The 24,300-nt window shown below is 45.0% G+C and overlaps 1 protein-coding gene across 1 annotated transcript in view; it reads left to right on the top strand.

Moving 5' to 3' along the window:
- Positions 1-21,989, top strand: part of LOC140120567 (matrix metalloproteinase-23-like) — a 30,001-nt gene extending 8,012 nt beyond the window's left edge. The window contains exons 5-8 of the mRNA XM_072139557.1: positions 5,897-6,061; positions 8,018-8,107; positions 8,192-8,312; positions 21,576-21,989. Of these exons, the coding sequence (XP_071995658.1) occupies positions 5,897-6,061; positions 8,018-8,107; positions 8,192-8,312; positions 21,576-21,747 (548 nt within the window). The 3' untranslated portion in view covers positions 21,748-21,989. The remainder of the gene's footprint in view (positions 1-5,896; positions 6,062-8,017; positions 8,108-8,191; positions 8,313-21,575) is intronic.
- The last annotated feature ends 2,311 nt before the right edge of the window (positions 21,990-24,300 follow it).

Here is a 24,300-nt window from a genome sequence, read left to right as displayed (position 1 = left end):
GCCCCTCACCCTCTGACCCCTCACCATAGCTGATGATGTTATGGGCTCCCCCCTTCTGCACATTTATGGATAGTTACATCACTGAGAGAACAGCCTTGGTCTGTGTTTAGTAGAGGCTGAGGATGAATGCCATACAGTGGTATCCATCTCTTTTAAGCTATTATGGCTTCTGCTAAATGTATGTGCAACACCCTCGCCGATGCAATGGCGAAGGAGTGCTTGCGAATACGTCCCACAGCATGTCATCACATCACACAGGGGACATTGCAGTGGTAGCTCCTGCCTGGCAAAGCAGGAGTTAAGTGTTTTGTATGATTCAAGATCTGTCATCCAATCACTTGTATTGCATTCTGTCTAATGTAAGCTGAGATGTAATTGGAGGAGCAGCCACCACTTGACCAGAGGAGTTACAAAACCCCTGGCCAGGAATGTTCTAGAGAGCAGTCTCTCCCTGGAGGGAGAAGAGACCAGTCCTGGTCAGACCTGAGGATCTGCAGGACATCAGAAGAGTTTAGAGTTAGCCTAGCTCAGATCAGAAGAAGCAGACTGGGTTACCCCAGTCCAGACTCTATTCAGCCAGCATACCATACCAGAGCAGGAAGAGCCTAGCCCCTGCCTCTGAAGAGTGGAGCTAATAGATAAGAGTTAGTGAGGAAAGGGGTATCATCCTACCTTCAAGGGTGATACCTGAAGCACTCCAGGACAAGCTGAAGCTTCCTATTAGGACACAGCTACCTCCCAGCCTGCCCTCTGCATCCAGGCTGGCGATCTACCTCCTGTGGCTTCCTCCAACTGCATCTCAGTACTCCACCATTCTGTTAAAGGCACGTTGCTGAAGTTCCTGTCGGTTCCAATAAAGAACTGTAAGTGTTTCTGTTCAACCTCTGCCTCCGTCTGGTCCCTGCTACTACGGCTGTCATCATCACAGGCACCCTGTCCACTACACAGAGACTCATACTCTAGACACCAAAGGGTTGCCCCAGGGAGATCCGCTATAGCAGCCTCTCCCTCATCATTTCTTGCCAACACCACCCTGCTGGAGACCTGCCAGGCTGTAGGACAGCCCTCCGGTTAACCATACCAAGCACCGTGACACAAGCGTGCCTAGGCCGCAACCGCCAGCCACTCAGGTACTGCGGGCCCCGGCTGACTCCAGGCCCCGAGAAAAGGCTAGGCCCCGGTGGGGGATGTTGCATATGCCTTTTTTACATCAGCAAGTAGGATGAACCAGCGTAGTCTACTATGCTTTGTCATCCTGCTTTCCTACAGTATGGCGACTTAAAGTAAACAAGTGTAGGCTATAAGGAAGTTCTTATGTCCTCCGTCTGACACGTTCAGGTTTCTTGGCATGCAAGCTGAGGATGAGAATCTAGCCTTATTAACCCATCCAGGAGCACGTCCTTTTCAGTTCTTGAGTTTCTGTCTTTTGCTTCAAGCATATGAGGACCATCTGCAAGACATACCGGTAATGTATGGTACTTCCTAAATTAACCTTTTAATATTCTGTGTTAACTTCTGGAAAGATCAAAGATGCGCCATTCCCTAGCAGGCTTTATTTTTATGGTATTCACTATACAGTCCAAATGAAACAACCCCTATAAAAAAGTTGCATCATCATATGCCAACACTCAAGCATTTTTTTGACAAGCTGATGTTCTCATTTATACAATTTGGAGAACCACGCAAGCGTTTGATCACTTTAAACTTAACGTGTTTATGAATTCATTTATTTATGTATGATACCTGCAATATAGCAATTAGCCTTCAGACCAGGCCCATTTTTATCAGCCCCCCCCCCCCCCGTCCCCACAGAGCATAGTACATACACCGAGGCACTTGTCACCTGGGAGTGGCTATAGATGAGCAGTCCCCCCCCCTCGGGAAATAGCTCCTCCATGTGTCCTTTTCAAATATATGAAAACTCCCATCACACGGTTTAGCAACGCCCCCTGCTCCTCTATAGCCATTCCCAGGGGTCGATTGCCTAGTCACAGAGCACATGGTATTGAAAGGTACTATATGACCTATAGTAAAATAAAATAAAATAAAACCTATTTTTTAAATACAAAAAACTCTATGGCAGTGTATGTACTATGCTCTGTGGGGACTGTTAGTCTTAGGGCCATAGCTTTTTTGGTTAAAAATGTAAAAATTTATTTTCAGAAAAAAATTTAATGTATAGTATATTTTATTTCAAATTTACTCAAATGACCATTATAAATTAATGTCATATTGTGTGATGGTCTTTTTGACATGTAATATGTATAGTCTCAGGCAATAAGGGCCACTATGGCGATGTATTTTATAGTGTAGTGCGGGATATTTTTATTAGTAGGAAATATGAAACTCAATTTTTCCTGGAAAAAGCAAGACCTCATGAAGCTAAAGAGATATAGAAAAAAAGATATGGCCTCTAGAAGGGCATTGACGGAAAAAATTCCCTAAGAAATGGCCTATTCATTAACTTGCTAAGCAGGTGCGGAGATAAGGGGGTCAAATAACATGTCATTGATGGTACGTTCACATGTGGCGTTAATGCGTGTGTTTTTAAATGCATCACAGCTGAGATAAGGATTTGGCTAATTACATGGCTGTCAACACTGCGTTTACAAAATGCATGCTTTAATAAAACGCTAACAACATGTTATCATACAATGTTGACATGTGCGTTAACATCATGTTAACTCATGTGTTTTGTAAACGGAATGCTGGCAGCAATATAATTAGGTAAATCTCCTCTTCTCAGCTGTTGTGATGCATCTGAAAGCACATGCACTCCACATATGAACGAACGCACCCTCAACTGCTGAAGATCTTGGTGCTAAAATCGACCTTTGCAATAGAAAGATTGAGCTTTGCCAGAAACCCTCCAACCCCTGGTAAAATCGTAGCATGAAATTTATTAGAGACCAGCTAATTTTGGTGCAGGTAGCCTAAAGTACAGACCCAGGGCTTCTCACTATAAATTAAGCAGTTGTAGAATCCCAGTGAGTAGAGATACACTACTGGGGGAGACTGGAGGTTATAATTTCTTATTTCAACTCATAGACAGAAGATGGTTCCATATTTAGAGGGGTTTGCTCAATACTCAAATTTCAATCTCCTAGTGATGTTTACACAATAAAAATCATTTTAACCCCTTACTTTACAATTTTACTCAGTTTTATTGCTGTTTTAGCTCCTATCACTTTCGAGGGATCGGCAATCAGTTGCCATGACAGCCTCGGGTCTTTGTCAGACCTGAGACTGTCTGCATTCTGAAGATTTGTTACAATGAGCCACTGGCTATGAATACTGTTCAAAAATGCCATATACTGCAATACAGTAGTATTGCATTATATGGTAGGAATGGTCAGATCATCTAGGGTTAATGTACCATAGAGTGTCTAAAATATAGTAAAAAAAAGTTTCTAAAAAGTTACAAAAATAATTTAAAAAAAGTAAAAAATCTAAAACTTCAAATTACCCCCCTTTCCCTAGAACGGATATAAAACCTAATAAACAGTAAAAATCACAATATATATCGCCGCATCCCAAAATGCCCGATCTATCAATATATATATCAATATAAGACCTGTTTTTGCCGGCGGTGAACCACATAATGGAAAATTGTACCCAAATGTCCGAAACGCTACTTTACACCATTTTTACATCACATAAAAAATGGAATAAAAAGTGACCAAAATGTCGCACAGACCTCAAAATTGTAGCTCATTTCCCAAAAAATGACACCTAACACAGCTCCGTACACCAAAGTCTGAAAAAGTTATTAGCGTCAGAAGATTTTTTTCCCTTTTTTGTACACAATCGTTGACCTTTTGAAAACGTGTTAAAATACAATGAAATCTGTATAAATTTGGTATCACTGAGCCCACAAGAACGTGACGCAAACATGTTTTTTTTCAAATTTTTCCATATTTGGAAATTTTTTCCAGCTTCCCAGTGCATGGCATGGATAAATAAATAATGTGACTGAGAAGTAGAATTTGTTACACACAAAATAAGCCCTCACACAGCTCTGTACACGGAAAAATGAAAAAGTTATGGATTTTTGAAGGTGGAGAGAAAGAAATGAGCGAAAAAACCCTGCGTCCTTAAGGGGTTAAGTAGGCCACTAGGCAACATAGCCTTAGTGGGGCTCCCCCCAGTAGCAAGACTGTCTCTCCCCCCGGCAGTAACCACACTGTCCCCCCCCAGTAACAACACTGTACCCCCCACGTAGCCACACTGTCCCCCCCATTAGCCACATTCCATAAGCCACACTGTCCCCTCCATAGCCTCACGGTCCCCCTCTGTAGCCACACTGTCCTCCCATTAGCCACATTCCATAAGCCACACTGCCCCCTCTGTAGCCACACTTTCCCTCCCTACATAGTCACACTGTCAACCCCTGCGTAGCCACACTGTCCCCCTACATAGCCAGACTTTACCTCATAAGCCACATTCCATAAGCCATATACTGTATCGTGTGACCAGAGCTTTATAAGTTCTTAGTCCTTCATTCTTATTCCAGGTTCATATAAGTTCTCATCCCACATATAGGGTCCTAAAGTGCATTTACAGACCAATCCGACCAACCACGCTTCAGATGAGAATAAGACACCATTCAGACACGGAACTGCTATAACATTCTCCTAGTCCTCAGAGTTCTCCTAGTGGCTAATTCCGCTATGCAGAGAAAATCTTCAAGGACATAGTATAAACAGTTCCAAAGAATTAAGTAGTTTAATATCAGATCTACTCACATAAAAAGTAAAACTGTAAACTCCAGAAGGACGCCAAGTCATTGCACGACCCTGGGTTTCGCCTTGCAGCTTCTTCCGAGGCATTCCATAAGCCACACTGTTTCCTCCAACTAGCAACACTGACTCCCCCTAGGTAGTCATACTGTCCCCCCCCCAGGTAGTCATACTGTCCCCCCGTACATAGACACTGTCCACCCATCCATAATCCACACTGCCCCAACCCCTATGTAGCCCCACTGTCCCCCCCATAAGCCACACTGTCAACCCCTGCGTAGCCACACTGTCCCCCCTACATAGCCACACTTTACCCCATAAGCGACATTGTTTCCTCCAACTAGCAACACTGATCCCTCCTAGGTAGTCATACTACCCCCCCTACATAGCCCCACTGCCCTCCCCCATAAGCCACACTGTCTCCCCTACATAGCCCTCCCCCCCAAGCCACATTCCATAAGCTACACTGTCCTCTCTAACTAGCAACACTGACCCCCCCTAGGTAGTCATACTGTTCCCCCCTACATAGCCACACTGTCCCCTCCCCCTGTTGCCACACTGCCCATCCCACCCATGAGGCACACTTCCTCCTCCCCCCATAGCCGCACAGCCCCTCCCCCCATAGCCACACTGTTCTCCCCCACCCAGGCCACTGCCCCCCTCCCTGTGTAGCCACACTGTCCCCCTACTCTGGGAAAGAAAAAACCTCACCTTTCCATGTTCCCCCAAAGCAGCTCCTGCAGCCGCCTTCTTTCTTATTCATGTGCCTGCTGTATGCACTGGCTCTAAAGCCAGCACATATGAAGTGACAAAATCATCATGTGCGCTGGCTTCAGAGCCGTCGCGTATAGTGCTTAAAGCGACACTGGTACAATTGATCGAGGGGCGAAATTATTTTGATTTGACTTCTGAACATTCACTAGTATCAACACTCAGCACTGCTATATGCCTCCCTCCCCCTCCCCGGGATAAAGACCTTTTCTTTCTGTAGCTTGTAGCTATATTCTCCTCATTCTGCTTGCCAGCAGGAAGTCCTTGTGAGCCCGTCTTGGAATGCAGAGTAATCCTGAGTATATTTAAGAATCTTGTCTTTTTGGAAAACATAAGGACTACCTTAAGATTTGCATTAATATCCTTCTCTTTACCATTCTTTACAGGCGTGTGGTATAATGATCTGGTCCAAGTGGCAGCACATGAGATTGGTCATGCTCTTGGATTATGGCACTCTAGTGATGTATATGCACTGATGCATCCAAATGCTACATATACACGGACTCGGCGATTGGCACAAGATGATATTTTGGCCATACAGCATCTCTACGGTAACTTTTTATTTATGTCTTTCTACAACCTGGCCATGTGTTTAACCAGGAATAAAAAACAATGATAACTCTTAGGGCCACATTTAATAAAGCCCTTGAGCCAGTTTTCTCTCTGACTGCACATTATTGGACATGTATTTAACCCCTTCCCAAAGAGTGCCATAATAGTACAGCGCACGTCGGGTCCCGATGCATGGAGAGGGCTCACGGGCATAGCACCGATCGATTACCGGCAGCTTTGGGTCTTCCGAATACCCGAGGCTGTCTCGCTTTAACACTTTCATTAGAATGTGCGATCAGCACATTGTAATGAATGAGGTGGAAAATCTGTATGGCAGTATAGGATAGGATCAATCAGTACCCTAGGGAGTCTGAAAAATAGTAAAAATAAAAAAAGTTAAAAATAAAAAAACCTAAGAATTCAAATCACCCCCTTTTCCTAGAACTGATATAAATATAAATAAACAGTAAAAATCATTAGGTATTGCCGTGTCCGAAAATGCCCGATATATCAAAATATAATATTCGTTTTTCACTGCGTTTAACCCCATAACAGAAAATAGCTCCCGAAGTTGAAAATGGCACTTTTTTGCCATTTTGAAAAACATTAAAAAATTAAATAAAAAGTGATCAAAAGGTCGTACGGTCCGAAAAATGGTAGCATTAAAAAAACGGCATCAAAAGTCGCAAGAAATAACACCAACCACAGATCCATACACCAAAGTATAATAAAGATATTAGTGCCAGAAGATGGCAAAATCCCCCAAAAAAATTTTGTAAAGGAGGTTTTAAGTTTTGTAAATTAAGAAAAATTGTAAATTATGAAAACATTATAAAACCTATACATATTAGTTATCCCCGTCATCGCACCGACCCAAAGAATAAAGTAGACATGTCATTTGGGGCACACAGGGAAAGCCATAAATTCCAAGCCCACAAGAAAATGGCGCACCAGAAAAACAAATATTACAAATATTACAAATATAACAAATATTGTTAGGGATTTTTATGCAGGGCCCCAACAGCCCTCTTGACTTTTGTAAGGTGGGTCCTAATTAATCCTTTGAGGGAGGATGAGATAGCTGCCGGCAGCGAGCTGACAGAGTAAATGCAAGACACAGTCGGTCTTCCGATGCACTCAAATCCCACTCTAGCATTGCAGACATCTAAGGGTTACTACTTCCCGTCTCACTGCTTCAGCTAACACCACAGACTGTCTGAGCATCTGTCACTGTCCAGTCTCTGTCCATCACCTTACAAAGTGGTTCTTTGCCAAAAACTCTGAGCTTAGGTTACAGTGAACAATAGTGGCAAATACATAACACAGAGACAGTCTTACCCGGTCCGTCCAACCAGTGAACCAGAAGTGACATATCAAGGTAGACAATAAAAATTAATATCTTACCCTGAGAGCGCTCTGGTCAGTTCTGTTCACCAAGCCGGCGGGGACCCTTCACGGAGGCTGTCTCGGTGTTGTTGTTGCTCACCCCCAAGCCCACCCAGAAAAGGACGCCACTTTGTCGGAGCAGTGCAGAGAGCGCCAGATTCATGCTGAATGGGAGCCACAATTCATGAATCTGGCGTACCCTGCACACTTCACAGGCAAACTGCACATAGTGCACTTTGCACTGTTTTTGATAAATGTACCACATAATGGGGCAGATTTATCAAGCTGTCTGAAAGTCAGAATATTTTTAGTTGCCCATGGCAACCAATCACAGCTCCCCTTTAAAATATTCACGACTACTGGTAAAATGAAAGCTGAGCTGTGATTGGTTGCCATGGGCAACTAGAAATATTCTGACTTTCAGACAACTTGATAAATCTGTCCCAATGTGCAAAATAGCAATAAGTTTGCTAATCACTAAAATAAGACACACAATAGTGGCAATAATTGAGGGGGCTTAAATAACTAGAAAATATATGTGACAGTTATTATAATTATGCAATTGACAGGCTGTCCAGCCTCAAGATCCAGCTGTATGGCACAAAGCTGCAGGTTACCGGGGCCATGTTACCAAAAGTGTCATGGGCCAGACTGTAAGGGTAAGAAATATTGTATGGATTTTCCATTCTCATTTTTCACTAAATGAGTCAGACGTGATTATTATAATTTTCTTTTCCATTAAGAGGAGTCTGAAATAGGTCCCAAATCACACAAAGTTAAGGTGAAGACATTTTATGCTTCTGTGGGTCAAATGGTCACACTCAATTGTACCCAAAGTGCATCACAACCATATTGGAGACTAAGGTAAGACGCATTCCCATATGACGAATACTGTCATTCCTGATTCATATATCATCTATCATTACATTGTTATTTCTTCATGTACACTGTTAATGTGACAAGGACTGCGTTCCTGACTTTTACCTGTGTTCCTGCTATCAATAAAAGCAAATTATCAATAATATCAAATTAAACATAATCTTGAAGCGTAACCCATCAGCGTAAGTTACCCATCAGCCTCCTGATCTGTGTGAAGGGGACAGCAGGCTTTCAGATACACCACTAAATGCAAGAGAAATAAGCTGAAAAACAACACATTTTCTTCAAAAATGTATTCATGCTTAAATTAAAATATCCTTCCAATCAATAAGTCTCAAATCATAGCTATGGTCACATTTAGTGTGTAAATTTAATAACCTAGCAGTCTAAAAATGTAACCCACAGAAACAGTTTGGCTATGACCATAAAATGCTTAAATCCCCAGGTCAAGTAGCCAGAAAAACTACATTGACTGTTTCAATTTGTTCTTTAAGAGGCCCTTTAACCACCTCACTTGTGTGGTGGATATTTGTTGATATCAGTCCCAGTATCTGACCATTGTAATCTGTGTTCTGTCAGTTCTGTCTGGATCTGGAGGCCTGTGTCATACTAATGTTCTCTGATATTGTCTAATCAGTGGCACACAGTGTGTGATCTCTCTATGCTTTTCTACATGTCGTGTTCATACATTTTGTTAAATTCTGCTAATATTCAGTGTTACAAATTGTTACACAATGTGGCAATTTGTGATGGGAACAGGATACAAACGCAATGTAAATGCATACGTAATGGAAATGTGAGTACAGTGTAAACACAAACGCATCGTAAACACAGATGCAATGTAAACGCAAACATGACGCAAACACAATGGGGCTCATTTACTAAGGGTCACGCACACACTTTTGTCTGTGCACCGTTTTTGGGGCTTACACAGGAATATAAGAAGTGTCTGCGCTGGGATTGTGCATGTGATCCTTTTGTGACGGCTGCGCTAGCTTCCATGCGACATAAATTAGGGGGCGTGCCATTGGACAGTCCGACTGATTCGGACTGAGTGCAGGATTTAACTTTCAAATTGTGTCACAAGCCCTTGCACTTAGACGCACCACTAAAAAGATGGTGAACTTTGTCAGCGACACATTCATGATATCAAGCACACGATCTTAGTGAATCACAGCACATTCTAGTCAAACAATACACTTTGGGGCACATTTATTTACCTGTCTGAGAAGTTCATCCAAAGTGCATTGTTCCGCGATAATGCACTGTGCTGCGACTCACTAAGATCGTGCACCCGATATCCTGCATGTGTCGCTTCCTTGCTCAGGTTCGACAGAGTTCACCTTCTTCTTCCCAGTGCATGTAAGTGCTTGATCTTGCAACACAATTATAAAGTTAAATCCCGCATTTAGCCACAGTCCAATCGCATGCAACACAATCCCCAATACCTGTCCCAGCGGAAACCCCAACGAAAGCGCGACCGCGGGACCTTAGTAAATAAGCCCCTTTATGTGAACTCCGGTTACTGGGTAAGTAAATGTGCCCCAATGTAATTGTCAATGCAAGTGCAATATAAATGCAAACACAATGTAAACACCATATAAATGCAACACAAACACCACGCAGACGTAAGCAGAAATGCCACGCAAGAGCCACGTGTTAAACTGTCATATGCAACATAAATACTAGGTAAACACAAATGCAATGTAAACACAACAAATGCCACGCATATGCAATGTAAATGCAACGTAAACGCCACATAACACGCAAACGTGATGTAAATAAAACCTAGACATGACGCATATGCCACGTAAATGCAATGCATTTGCCACATAACTTTACATACGAGTAAGAGTAAATGCAACGCAAACACCACAAAAACACAAATGCTATGCAAATGTGACAAACGTCATGTAAACACAAATGGCACATAAATGCAAATAAGACTAAAATGCCATGTAAATGCAAATGCCACTTGTAGATTGAACCCCACGTATAAGCAAACACACACAGACGATAACACGAATGTGACCCAAGCGCCACAATGCAACATTAATGCTATGTAAATGCGACTGCAAGATAAATGCAATGCAAATGTCAAATGAACGTGATACAATAAATGTAAACGCAAATGTGATGTAAGCGCAAACGCCATGTAAACGACATGTTTGCTTAAATGTAATCTAAACAATTTGACATCACTTTTGCAGTAACATTACGTTTGAGTTTACATCACGTCTGTGTTCACATCATGTTTACATCATGTTATCATATTTCCATTTACAATGCACTTGTGGTTACTTGTGTAAACACATTGTCAACAAGATATTGCAAAATGTTTATGAACATCGTCTTTAGATGCACATAGAGAAATCATAGATCACTACTGGTCATAGTATCCTATATAAAATGAATAGAGATGAGCGAACATACTCGTCCGAGCTTGATGCTCGTTCGAGCATTAGCGTACTCGAAACTGCTCGTTGCTCGGACGAATACTTCGCCCGCTCGAGAAAATGGCAGCTCCCGCCGTTTTGCTTTTTGGCGGCCAGAAACAGAGCCAATCACAAGCCAGGAGACTCTGCACTCCACCCAGCATGACGTGGTACCCTTACACGTCGATAGCAGTGGTTGGCTGGCCAGATCAGGTGACCCTGGGATAGACTAGCCGCTGCCCGCGCTGCTCGGATCATTCTGTGTCTGGATGCCGCTAGGGAGAGAGCTGCTGCTGGTCAGGGAAAGCGTTAGGGTGTTCTATTAGAATAGTGTTAGGCAGGAGTGATTCAACAAGAACCCAACAGCCCTTCTTAGGGCTACAATAACGTTATACTTTTTTTTTTTGTTTGCTTGTGGCTGGGCTTGCTGGCACTAGTAGTGCAGCTAGTACCATATTGTGAGGAATTTGCAGGGGGACTTGCTACCGTTGTGTTTAGCTCTTAGTGACACACATATCCACCTCAAACACCAAAGTGGGAAAATTTATTAGGGGTTTGATTTCAATTAGGCACAGTCTGCCATTTCCTTTTTATTTTACGTTTATTTTTTCATAACTCAGCGTCATCTCATCAGTGTGCTTTCATACTTTGCTAGAAAATAGCCAAAGGAGAATCCAAACGGCTTACTTACGCCTACAATAGCGTTATATATATTTTATTTCTGGTTGATCTGCTGGTGGCTGTCCTTGCTGCAGTGCATCTACTAGCCAATTGTCAGGAATTTGGAGTGAGACTTGCGACCGCTGTGTTTAGCGCTTAGTGACGCACATATCCATCGCAAAGACTGAAGTGGGAAAATTTATTAGGGGTTGGATTTCAATTAGGCACAGTCTGGCAGTTTCTTTTTATTGTACGTTTATTTTTTCATAACTCAGCGTCATCTCATCAGTGTGCTTTCATACTTGGCTAGAAAATAGCCAAAGGAGAATCCAAACGGCTTACTTACGCCTACAATAGCGTTATATATATTTTATTTCTGGTTGATCTGCTGGTGGCTGTCCTTGCTGCAGTGCATCTACTAGCCAATTGTCAGGAATTTGGAGTGAGACTTGCGACCGCTGTGTTTAGCGCTTAGTGACGCACATATCCATCGCAAAGACCGAAGTGGGAAAATTTATTAGGGGTTGGATTTCAATTAGGCACAGTCTGGCAGTTTCTTTTTATTTTACGTTTATTTTTTCATAACTCAGCGTCATCTCATCAGTGTGCTTTCATACTTGGCTAGAAAATAGCCAAAGGAGAATCCAAACGGCTTACTTACGCCTACAATAGCGTTATATATATTTTATTTCTGGTTGATCTGCTGGTGGCTGTCCTTGCTGCAGTGCATCTACTAGCCAATTGTCAGGAATTTGGAGTGAGACTTGCGACCGCTGTGTTTAGCGCTTAGTGACGCACATATCCATCGCAAAGACCGAAGTGGGAAAATTTATTAGGGGTTGGATTTCAATTAGGCACAGTCTGGCAGTTTCTTTTTATTTTACGTTTATTTTTTCATAACTCAGCGTCATCTCATCAGTGTGCTTTCATACTTGGCTAGAAAATAGCCAAAGGAGAATCCAAACGGCTTACTTACGCCTACAATAGCGTTATATATATTTTATTTCTGGTTGATCTGCTGGTGGCTGTCCTTGCTGCAGTGCATCTACTAGCCAATTGTCAGGAATTTGGAGTGAGACTTGCGACCGCTGTGTTTAGCGCTTAGTGACGCACATATCCATCGCAAAGACCAAAGTGGGAAAATTTATTAGGGGTTGGATTTCAATTAGGCACAGTCTGCCATTTCCTTTTTATTTTACGTTTATTTTTTCATAACTCAGCGTCATCTCATCTGGCATAGCAGTGTGCTTTCATACTTGGCTAGAAAATAGCCATAGCAATAGGATAGCATTGTTTGGTTTTAAAAACTAAAAAACACAAAAAAAAACTAAAAAACACAAAAAAACACAAAAAAAAGTAAAAAAAAAATTAAAGTTATAACTTTCATTTTCAAAATGTTTAACCCGAGGGCTAGGGGTAGAGGACGAGGGCGGGGACGTGGGCGTCCAACTACTGCAGGGGTCAGAGGCCGTGGTCCTGGGCGGGGTGAGACACCACCTGCTGATGAGGGAGCAGGGGAACGCCGCAGAGCTACACTCCCTAGGTTCATGTCTCAAGTTACTGGGACTCATGGTAGAGCACTGTTGAGGCCAGAACAGTGCGAACAGGTGATGTCGTGGATTGCCGACAATGCTTCGAGCAATTTGTCCACCAGTCAGTCTTCCACGCAGTCCACCCATGTCACCGAAATCGGCACTCCTCCAGCTTCTGCACCTCAGCCTCCTCCCCCCCAGTCTGCCCCCTCCCAGGAAAATTTGCCATTTGAACTGGCATACTCTGAGGAACTGTTTTCTGGACCCTTCCCACAGTCACAAACCACTTGTCCAGTTGCTGCTGAGCAATTTTCCGATGCCCAGGTTTTCCACCAGTCGCAGTCTGTGGGTGATGATGACCTTCTTGACGTAGTGGAAGAAGTGTGTAAAGAGGTGTCCGGCGATGAGGAGACACGATTGTCAGACAGTGGTGAAGTTGTTGTCAGGGCAGGAAGTCCGAGGGGGGAGCAGACTGAGGGATCGGAGGATGATGAGGTGACAGACCCAAGCTGGGTTGAGAGGCCGGGTGAACACAGTGCTTCTGAGACGGAGGAGAGTCCTCGACCAGAACAGGTTGGAAGAGGCAGTGGTGGGGCCAGACGGAGAGGCAGGGCCAGAGCAGGTGCATCAGCGCCAAATGTGTCACGTAGTGAAGCTCCCGTGGCGAGGGCTCCCGCGGCGAGGGCTAGATTTTCAGAAGTCTGGAGGTTCTTTAAGGAAACACCGGATGACCGACGGACTGTGGTGTGCAACCTTTGCCAAACCAGGATCAGCAGGGGTTCCACCACTACTAGCTTAACTACCACCAGTATGCGCAGGCATATGAATGCTAAACACCCCACTCAGTGGCACCAAGCCCGTTCACCTCCGGCCGTGCACACCACTGCTCCTTCCCCTGTGTCAGCTGATAGTCAGCCCCCTGCCCAGGACCCTGGCACAAAAACCCCATCGTCGCCTTCACGATCCTCCACAGCATCCACCAGCGTTCAGCTCTCTATACCCCAGACGCTGGAGCGGAAATGTAAATATAGTGCAACCCACCCGCACGCCCAAGCCCTTAATGTCCACATCTCCAGATTGCTTAGCCTGGAGATGCTGCCCTATAGGCTAGTAGAGACCGAGGCCTTTCGCAACCTCATGGCGGCGGCCGCCCCTCGGTATTCGGTCCCCAGCCGCCACTACTTTTCCCGATGTGCCGTCCCAGCCCTGCACCAGCACGTGTCAGACAACATCATCCGTGCCCTGACCAACGCCGTTTCTGACAAGGTCCACCTGACCACGGACACGTGGACGAGTGCTGCCGGGCAGGGCCACTATATATCGCTGACGGCACATTGGGTTAACTTGGTGGAGGCTGGGACCGAGTCTGACCCTGCGGCTGGTCATATACTGCCGACGCCGAGGATTGCGGGGCCTACCTCGGTCCAGGTCTTTCAGGCCTACTATGCCTCCTCCTCCTCCCACCCCTCCTCCACCTCCTCCTCCGAACTACCATCCGTGGCCATGCCGCCATCAGTCGGTAGCTCTAGGCACAGCAGCAGTGCCGTCGCTAAGCGACAGCAGGCGGTGCTCAAACTGCTGAGCCTAGGCGATAAAAGGCACACCGCCCAAGAGCTATTACAGGGCATCACAGCGCAGACTGATCTGTGGATGGCACCGCTGAACCTGAAGCCAGGCATGGTTGTGTGTGACAACGGCCGTAACCTGGTGGCGGCTCTGCAACTCGGCAGACTGACACATGTGCCATGCCTGGCCCATGTGTTAAATCTGATAGTTCAGCGTTTCCTCAAGACATACCCCAATCTGACTGATTTGCTCACGAAGGTGCGCCGCATCTGTGCGGTGCTGAGTAACTGAGTAACTTTGAGGAGTCAACACAGATGGTCAATGGCGATGCCGCCATCATCAGCCTCACCATCCCGCTGCTTGGCCTGTTGAAAAACTCTCTGATCAGCATGAAGTCTGAAGCTTTGCGCTCGTCACAAGAGACGGGGGAAGAAGATTCCCTTGTTGATAGCCAAAGCACCCTTAGGTCTGTTTCTCAGCGCATATCGGAGGAGGTGGAGGTGGAGGAGGATGAGGAGGAAGAGGAGGAGAATGTTGGTGAGACACAAGAGGGGACCATTGTTGAGTCCTTCACTGTTCAGCGTGTATGGGCAGAAGAAGAGGAGTTGGAGGAGTTGGAGGAGGAGGAAATGGACAGTCAGGCCAGTGAGGGGAGTGAATTCTTACGTGTTGGTACTCTGGCGCATATGGCAGATTTCATGCTAGGCTGCCTATCCCGTGACCCTCGCGTTCAAAGAATTTATTCCAGCACCGATTACTGGGTATTCACTCTCCTGGACCCACGGTACAAGCAAAATCTTTCCACTCTCATCCCTGGAGAGGAAAGGAGTGTGAGAATGCATGAATACCAGCAGGCCCTGGTGCACAAGCTGAAACACTATTTCCCTTCTGACAGCGCTAGCGGCAGAGTGCGTAGTTCTGCGGGACAAGTAGCGAGGGAGAGTAGGCGTGCAGGCAGCTTGTCCAGCACTGGCAAGGGTACGCTTTACAAGGCTTATGCCAGCTTTATGTCACCCCAGCAAGACACTATCACCTGTCCCCAGTCTCGGCAGAGTAGGGCTGATCTTTACAGAAAGATGGTGAGGGAGTACGTAGCTGACCATACCATCGTCCTAAATGATCACACAGCTCCCTACAACTACTGGGTTTCAAAGCTGGACATGTGGCACGAACTGGCGCTGTACGCCTTGGAGGTTCTTGCCTGCCCTGCTGCTAGCGTGTTGTCCGAGCGGGTTTTCAGTGCAGCTGGTGGCATCATCACCGATAAGCGTACACGCCTGTCGACTGACAGCGCTGACAGGCTGACGCTTATTAAGATGAATAAAGCCGGGATTTCTCATAATTTCCAATCTCCACCAGATGAAGGAAGCTCAACCTGAATAATTTATGCACTCCTCCTCCTCCTCATTTTCCTCCTTCTCCTCCTCTTTGTACACTAAAGCGTAGGAAACTGGCTATTTTTTGACAGGGCCCACTGGCTCTAGCTATAGTACTTTATGCATTTAATTTTTCTGGAGGGCCACCTACCCGGTCCTCTGTTTTAAACAATTTTTGGGAGTGCCACATACAGGCACTCAATCTATTCAATTTTTCTGGAGGGCCACCTACCTGCTCCTCTGGTATGAAAACTTTTTTGGACTGCCACATACAGGCACTCAATCTATTCCATTTTACTGGAGGGCCACCTACCTGCTCCTCTGGTTTGAAAAGTTTTTTGGACTGCCACATACAGGCACTCAATCTATTCAATTTTTCTGGAGGGCCACCTACCTGCTCCTCTGGTTTGAAAACTTTTTTGGACTGCCACATACAGGCACTCAATCTATTTCATTTTTCTGGAGGGCCACCTACCCGCTCCTCTGGTTTGAAAACTTTTTTGGACTGCCACATACAGGCACTCAATCTATTTCATTTTTCTGGAGGGCCACCTACCTGCTCCTCTGGTTTGAAAACTTTTTTGGACTGCCACATACAGGCACTATCCAAATTAAATTGTCTCCATAGCAGCCTCCACACGTTGTCTCCATTGCTACCTCCAAAAGTCGTCCATATAGCTGCCTCCATACATCGTCCCCTTATCAAACGAGGTGTGTCAGGCAGAAATTTGGGTTGTTTTCATGGATTCCACATCAAAGTTGTTAACTTTGTCGCCACCCTGCTGTGTTATCCACAAAATATACTGGCAAACTTTTATCATTTACCAATATTATTTCAGCGCTTCTTGCGCATCTGTTTACATTCCCCTCACCCGCCATATCCTAAACTTATAAGAACGCTACTACACTTGATCTTATACAAAAGGTTCTTAGAAGTGCTGTTTGGGGAGTAGCCTAGAGACAGGGGCTTGGATTGGCGAAAGCTCGCCTGGCAGCGGAGCGCCAGCTCCATGCGCATCATGCGCTTCTTGCGCATCTGTTTACATTCCCCTCACCCGCCATATCCCAAACTTATAAGAACGCTACTACACTTAAATTGGTGCAGGCTGGGACCGAGTCTGACCCTGGGGCTGGTCATATACTGCCGACGCAGAGAATTGTGGGGCCTACCTCGGTCCAGGTCTCAAAGGTCTAGTATACCTCCTCCTCCTCCCACCCCTCCTCCACCTCCTCCTCCTCCGAATTACCATCCGTGGCCATGGCGCCATAAGTCGGTAGCTCTAGGCACAGCAGCAGTGCCATCGCTAAGCGACAGCAGGCGGTGCTCAAACTGCTGAGCGTAGGCGATAAAAGGCACACCGCCCAAGAGCTATTACAGGGCATTCCACATCAAACTTGTTAACTTTGTCGCCACCCTGCTGTGTAATCCACAAAATATACTTGCAAACTTTTATCATTTACCGATATTATTTCAGCGCTTCTTGCGCATCTGTTTACATTCCCCTCACCCGCCATATCCCAAACTTATAAGAACGCTACTACACTTGATCTTATACAAAAGGTTCTTAGAAGTGCTGTTTGGGGAGTAGCCTAGAGACAGGGGCTTGGATTGGCGAAAGCTCACCTGGCAGCGGAGCGCCAGCTCCATGCGCATCATGCGCTTCTTGCGCATCTGTTTACATTCCCCTCACCCGCCATATCCCAAACTTATAAGAACGCTACTACACTTGATCTTATACAAAAGGTTCTTAGAAGTGCTGTTTGGGGAGTAGCCTAGAGACAGGGGCTTGGATTGGCGAAAGCTCGCCTGGCAGCGGAGCGCCAGCTCCATGCCAAGATCCAACTAACATAGTTTTAACTGCAGCACCTTTAATCTACTACTAGTTCACTGCCTCCATACATGGTCCCCTTATCAAACGAGCTGTGTCAGGCAGAATTTTGGGTTGTTTTCATGGCTTCCATGTTAACTTTGTCGCCACCCTGCTGTGTAATCCACAAAATATACTGGCAAACTTTTATCATGTACCGATATTATTTGAGCGCTTCTTGCTCACCTCCTTTGGTTCCTCTCTGCCACCCATTGGTTTGAAGCCTGAGTCCATTTAGGGTATGTTGCCATGCCACTCTCTAGCCTGCCGCTGCTGCCGCTGCCTCTGCATGCCGTCCCCTATAGTGTCAGGGTCAATTATTGGATGTTTTACATGCTATCTAGCTTCATTCTGTCACTCTGTCATGGCCATGCTGTTGCCCATAATTTTGGCATAATGGTGCGATTAAGCAGCCTCAGAGGCATCCATGCATGCTGCCCCTGCTGTTTCCTGTCCATTTCCGTGGTGTTTCCATCCTTTTCTGAGGTTCCCAGGTGTTTGGCCAAGCTTCCCTGTGCAGAGCCTTGGTCCCCTTGAAAAATGCTCGAGTCTCCCATTGACTTCAATGGGGCTCGTTATTCGAGACGAGCACTCGAGCATCGGGAAAAGTTTGTCTCGAATAACGAGTACCCGAGCATTTTAGTGCTCGCTCATCTCTAAAAATGAAGCTTCTCATAGTGTACCACAAAAAGAAAAAGTTCATGGTGGAGTTTGCGTCCCAATGAATGCACAGCGCATGACCGGAACTATCAGCCGTACATGCACTGTATTATTGTAACAAGACGGACATGACCATTGGAAGTGAGGCACTGCGTTGAGGCACTGACTAGCTACTTAGCCTTAGAGCCAGTGAATAGCATACTGTGGGGTTGATATCCCTGTAGATGTATCCTTTTTGTACATTAGCGTTTTTACACTTTCTATACTTAACTGTATGATGTTCCAGTTTTTGACTTGTTAGCGCTATTTTTCTGTAAGCAGAGGTATTTAACACTAATGTACCTGGCAGCCCTCACTCCAAATGGCCACCGCGTTACAATATTGTGCAAAGCACTTGCATTGATTGAAACATGAACTCCGCCATGAACTTTTTCTTTTGTTTGTATAGTATGAGACGCCAGGTACCGAGATTGAATTAATAAGTCACATGATCTTGTGTATAATATGTATTCACTTCTATTTTATATATATGGATGAATAAATATTGAGCACACATTGCTTGAGAAAGGTGTTAACTTCACCAAAATGTCACCTGTTTGGGATTAAACTTCACCCCAATTTTCACCATTTTGGGTTTGGAGTGCTGATTTATTTTATTTTGGATACCTTATTATGAGTTCCCTACTTGAACCCTGGAGCTCTCTAGCATCCCTCCATCAATAGGGGTTAAATACCTGTCACATCGGCGTAAAACCCAAAAACGGCAAAAAGTCCGATGAAAGTGCGTCCACGAACACTTAGTAAATAAGCCCCAATGTTATATTTAGAGCTTTATGGGAATTGGGGCTCATTGGCGCGCTGACTGTGGCATTTAACCCCTTCCCGCCGCGGCCCTTTTTCGATTTTGCGTTTTCATTTTTCACTCCCCACATTCAAAAATCTGTAACTTTTTTATTTTTCCATATACAGAGCTGTGTGATGGCTTATTTTCTGCGTAACAAATTACACTTCAAAATGGTGGTATTTAATATTTCATGCCATGTACCGGGAAGTGGGAAAAAAATTCCAAATGCAGTGAAATTGGTAAAAAAACGCATTTGTGCCGTATTCTTGTGGGCTTGGATTTTACGGATTTCACTGTGCACCCCAAATGACATGTCTACTTTATTCTTTGGGTCGGTACGATTACGGGGATACCAAATTTGTATAGGTTTTATAATGTTTTCATACATTTAAAAAAATTAAAAATCTCCTGTACAAAATTTTTTTGGGGAATTTTGCCATCTTCTGGGGCTAATAACTTTTTCATACTTTGGTGTATGGAGCTGTGGGTGGTGTCGTTTTTTGCGGATTTTGATGACGTTTACAATGTTATCATTTTTAGGACTGTACGACCTTTTGATCACTTTTTATAGAATTTTTAAAAAATTTTTAAATGGCAAAAAAGTGCCATTTTCGACTTTGGGCGCGATTTTCCGTTACGGGGTTAAACGCAGTGAAAAACCGTTATCATATTTTGATAGATTGGGCATTTTCGGACGCGGCAATACCTAATGTGTTTATGATTTTTACTGTTTATTTATATTTATATCAATTCTAGGGAAAGGGGGGTGATTTGAATTTTTAGGTTTTTTTATTATAATTTTTTTATTTTAACTTTTTTTTTATTTTTATTTTTACTATTTTTCAGACTCCCTAGGGTACTTTAACCCTAGGTTGTCTGATCGATCCTATCATATACTGCCATACTACAGTATGGCAGTATATGGGGATTTTACTACTCATACATTACCATGTGCTGACAGCACATGGTAATGAATGGGTTAACCCGAAGTAGCTTCGGGTCACCCGAAGTTACCATGGTGACGGATCGCCGCTCCCCAATGACGTCACGGGGAGCGACGATCCACGGAAAGATGGCGGCGCATGCGCGCCGTCGTCTTTTTGAGGCCGCCGGCACCTTTGCCGGCGGCGATCAGCGGTAAAACACCCGCGATCGGTGCCGGCACCGATTGCGGGTGTTACCGGGTAAGCCTTTGCTGTAATATGCAGCAAAGACTTACCGGCTATGGAGAGGGCTCGGCCCGCGAGCCCTCTCCATGTACCGGGACCCGACATGTGACGTACTATTACGTCACATGTCGGTAAGGGGTTAACAGGTTGAGCACCCGCGATTGGAGCCCACTCCGACCGCGGGTGTTACACTGGGGTGTCAGCTACTGGGTGCAGCTGCCATCCAGTTTATCCCGATGCTGGCCCAGGTCAGATCTCGAGCTGCGCTGGAATTGGCTCAGCGTCTGATATATCGTAGGCAGAGCGGGACGGGGTTAATCTCTGTGCTGAGTGGTTTTGCTGATAAAACAGATATAACATTATGATAATGAAGCTCTGTCGCTTCTATGGCTGCTTCAGCGCTTGGTTCAGCGCTTCTCCTAGCATGTGAGTTTTTCACTGCAGGAGAGAATGATGTAATCCCTGGGTTGTGCCTGAAGGTAGAATAATCAATTGCTACACCATCCCCCAGCTGCTGTGTATGAGTGATCCTGCTCAGGTTGATTCTTCATGCTTGACTAACCTCCATTAGTAATTACAAGCTCCGTGCATAAAGTGTTTATGTCAGCCAGCGTGACCCAGCTTTCCCAAGCTCCTGAATGTTATAACCAAGATATGGGATTAACCAAGATATGATCCTGCATCTGTGTAGTTGCAGCACAATGATGCACATCACATCCAAATTTTTTCATGAAGGTTTTTTTGAGTATTATTTAGCAGGTAATACACAATAATACAGCATTTGTACAGCATTCATTAAACAATATATTCACCCATTAGAGCATTGTATATAGCAATTATCCATAGTCAGGCAATGTAGGCTAGCTCATATGAGCAGTGACAAGCTCTACAGGGGACACCCTGATTAACACTACACAGGCAAGAATGTATTGCATCATATTCATTTGCCTTTATTTAATAAAATACCAGTTATCATGGGGGTCTGGCAATTTTTAATTGAAAACGAGCAGATTACGCTACTCCTTCCAGCCATACACCACTAAATTGAATGTTTTAATATGACAGCATGGTCATACATTTGTAACAGTATTTCTCACTACAGTCACATCTGAGTTTTATATTCCACACTCTTTCTTAGTTGGTACAAAGATGGCAGTCGTCTAAATATGTCAGCCCCAGGAGTCTCAAAGAAGTCTTCAACTAGTCTGATGATACAAGCACAAGTTTTCACCCAAGGACGTTACACGTGTGTAATTCGCCAAGGAATTGTGACTTTGGGGGGAAGATCATGGAATCTCCGTGTAATCTAGCATTTCCGAAAACTGACCATAAAGATCATGAAGAAACCAGGATTTGTCTGACCAGACTGTACAGAAAAATCACAGGTTATACTGAAACTGAACCATTCATGAAGGACTGTTCAATAGGGGTCAAGCATTACATTTCAGCAATTTGTGTTACAGCCAGTGTTCTGTGTGATTGGAGCAGACAAGTTATCCCTCATACTGTTATCAGTTGATCTTGTATTTCATTGCACCTATTAAAAGCTACAACCAATATCCTAATCGCTGTTTTTGATCAACCATTTTACTCTGTAGCCTTCTTTCTCTGTTATTCCCTGTTAAGGAGGCTGTCTAATGTGTCATTCTCTAGTTCTTACATAACACCAGGGGCGTCGCTAGGTCAAAAGATTTTTTGCCTCGTGCCCCGAATGTCCCGGGACACTTCTCCTGCTGCCTGGCCAGATTTCCCTACGCTCTGCCCTGCAATGGTGAACAGAGCTGTCGGCTCCGTTCCCCACTACAGGGAGCAGGAGACGCGATCACACAGCGTCTCCTGCTTCAAGCAGCTCACTACAGCTGCCGGGAGCAGGAGATGCCGGGTGACGACGTCACCGCGACTCGGTCCTACAGAGAACAGCGACAAGCCTGAGGAGACTGAGGTGAGTATCAGTGTTTTTTTTTTCTTATGCAGTGGGGGAAGCGTGAGAGGCACAATCAGGCGACTTAGTCCTGTGGGGGACATTGCTGATGGCTACAGGGAGCGCTGGGGACATCCCTGGGGCCAGTGAGGAAATTTGGGGGCTGTAGGGATATTACAGGGAGCTTTGGGGGCTTCTTAGTCGGGGCTCTGGAGGACATAATATGGGACTGTGGGGGACATTACAGGGGGTTCTGGGGAAATTCCTGGGGCCTGTGAGGAAATTAGGGGGCTGTGGGGGGCATTACTGGGAAACAGTGAGGAACCTTACAGGGGGGCCTCTGGAAACACTACAGGGGGGCTGTGGGGAACATTACAGGGGGCTCTTTGGGCATTAGAGTGGTATCTGTGGACATAACAGGGGGCTCTTTGGACATCACAGGGGGGCTGTGGAGGACATAACAGGGGGCTCTTTAGACATTGCTGGGGGCTCAGGTGTACATTAGAGGGGACTTTGGGGACATTACTGTGGGCTGTGAGGACATTGGGGCACTGTGGGGGACTTCTTAGTGGGGAGTGTGCAGACTGCTCCATTATGAGGACATGATTAGGCAGGGCATCATTTAGTTTAGGGTCACATTGAGGGCAAATTAGTGGGGGGGGCACAGTTAAAGATATATATAGGTTTAATGGCTTTTACAATATGTTATATTAGGAAGCATTTATTATTTCTGTAATAACAGTATTTTCAGGAGGACTTTCTGTGTATCTGTAGGCCCCTTTCACATGATTGTATATGGTGGCCGTATGCTAGCTATATGGACAGTAGCAAACATACGGCCACCATAGGAGAGCATTGTTCACAGTACAGTGAGTCACCAGAAAAAAAGATCTTCCGTAAGAATGTGAGGAGCGGTCAACTCTCCACCTCCCCTGCCAAGCAGTCCTGGCCTGGCCGTAGCATACATGTATGTGAATGGGGCCTTACAATAAAGGAGGGGGAGTGTTAGGGGTAGCAGCAGAATAACACTGTTAGGGGGCCAAGATGTAGGGACAATGAAGAACATAAGATGTCTGTGTGGTGAAATCAACAAGGAGGACATGTGGCTGAGGAGACGTGGTGATGCCGGGCCTAATGGAGAAGATAGCGGACACGTCACCTGCAGTCACTGGATGGAACAGGTAGGGATTTCTCCTGTGGTTTCTGTAGCTGTATATGTTAGGTACAGTAGTTATAGGTCCAACCACACATGTACCGGAGTGGGCATTACTGAAAGTTCGATACATGTGCATTGGGGCTGTGCCCCATATTCTTTACCACCCTAGCAACGCCCCTGCATAACACTCTATAAGCAGAAAATGTTTTTGTCTATCACTTTTTATGTACAGTGCAGTATTACTGTTTCTGATCAGAATCCATTATTACTTTTATGGTGTACCATTTCCTCTATGCCATTCTAACAGTACTTAGAAGCTTCATCACAGCATCACATGGGCAGGAAGAGTCAGTACCACCACTTTGCTCTCTCTAGATAGCAAAAAAGCTAACAAAATCTTTCCCTCAAGCGTAATAAGCACAAGGGAATAGTCTATGTAATGTCATCATATACGGTATATATTGTATCCATATATGAATGAAGTAGAGAAAGGTTGAGATCATGATTCACACTGTTTTAATGTAACTGTGTGTAACTGCAGTCAAAAGCATCAAGAAAAAGAATAAGAGACTGAAATATGGAATTCATTAAATTTATTGGAGTTTCCCTTTAAGGGTGCAGTCACATGCGATGCTTGCATGGTGCTTCCATGAAAACGCATGCGATTTGTAACTAGCACCCAGTGGGGCAGATTTACTTACCCGGTCCGTTCGCGATCCAGCGGCGCGTTCTCTGCACTGGATTCGGGTCCGGCCGGGATTCATCAAAGCAGTTCCTCCGCCGTCC

The sequence above is a fragment of the Engystomops pustulosus genome, chromosome 3 (genome assembly GCF_040894005.1).
Source record: "Engystomops pustulosus chromosome 3, aEngPut4.maternal, whole genome shotgun sequence".
In the NCBI taxonomy this organism is placed as follows: domain Eukaryota; kingdom Metazoa; phylum Chordata; class Amphibia; order Anura; family Leptodactylidae; genus Engystomops; species Engystomops pustulosus.
The sequence above is the reverse complement of the archived record's forward strand: the minus strand, read 5'-3'. Positions and strand labels throughout refer to the sequence as shown.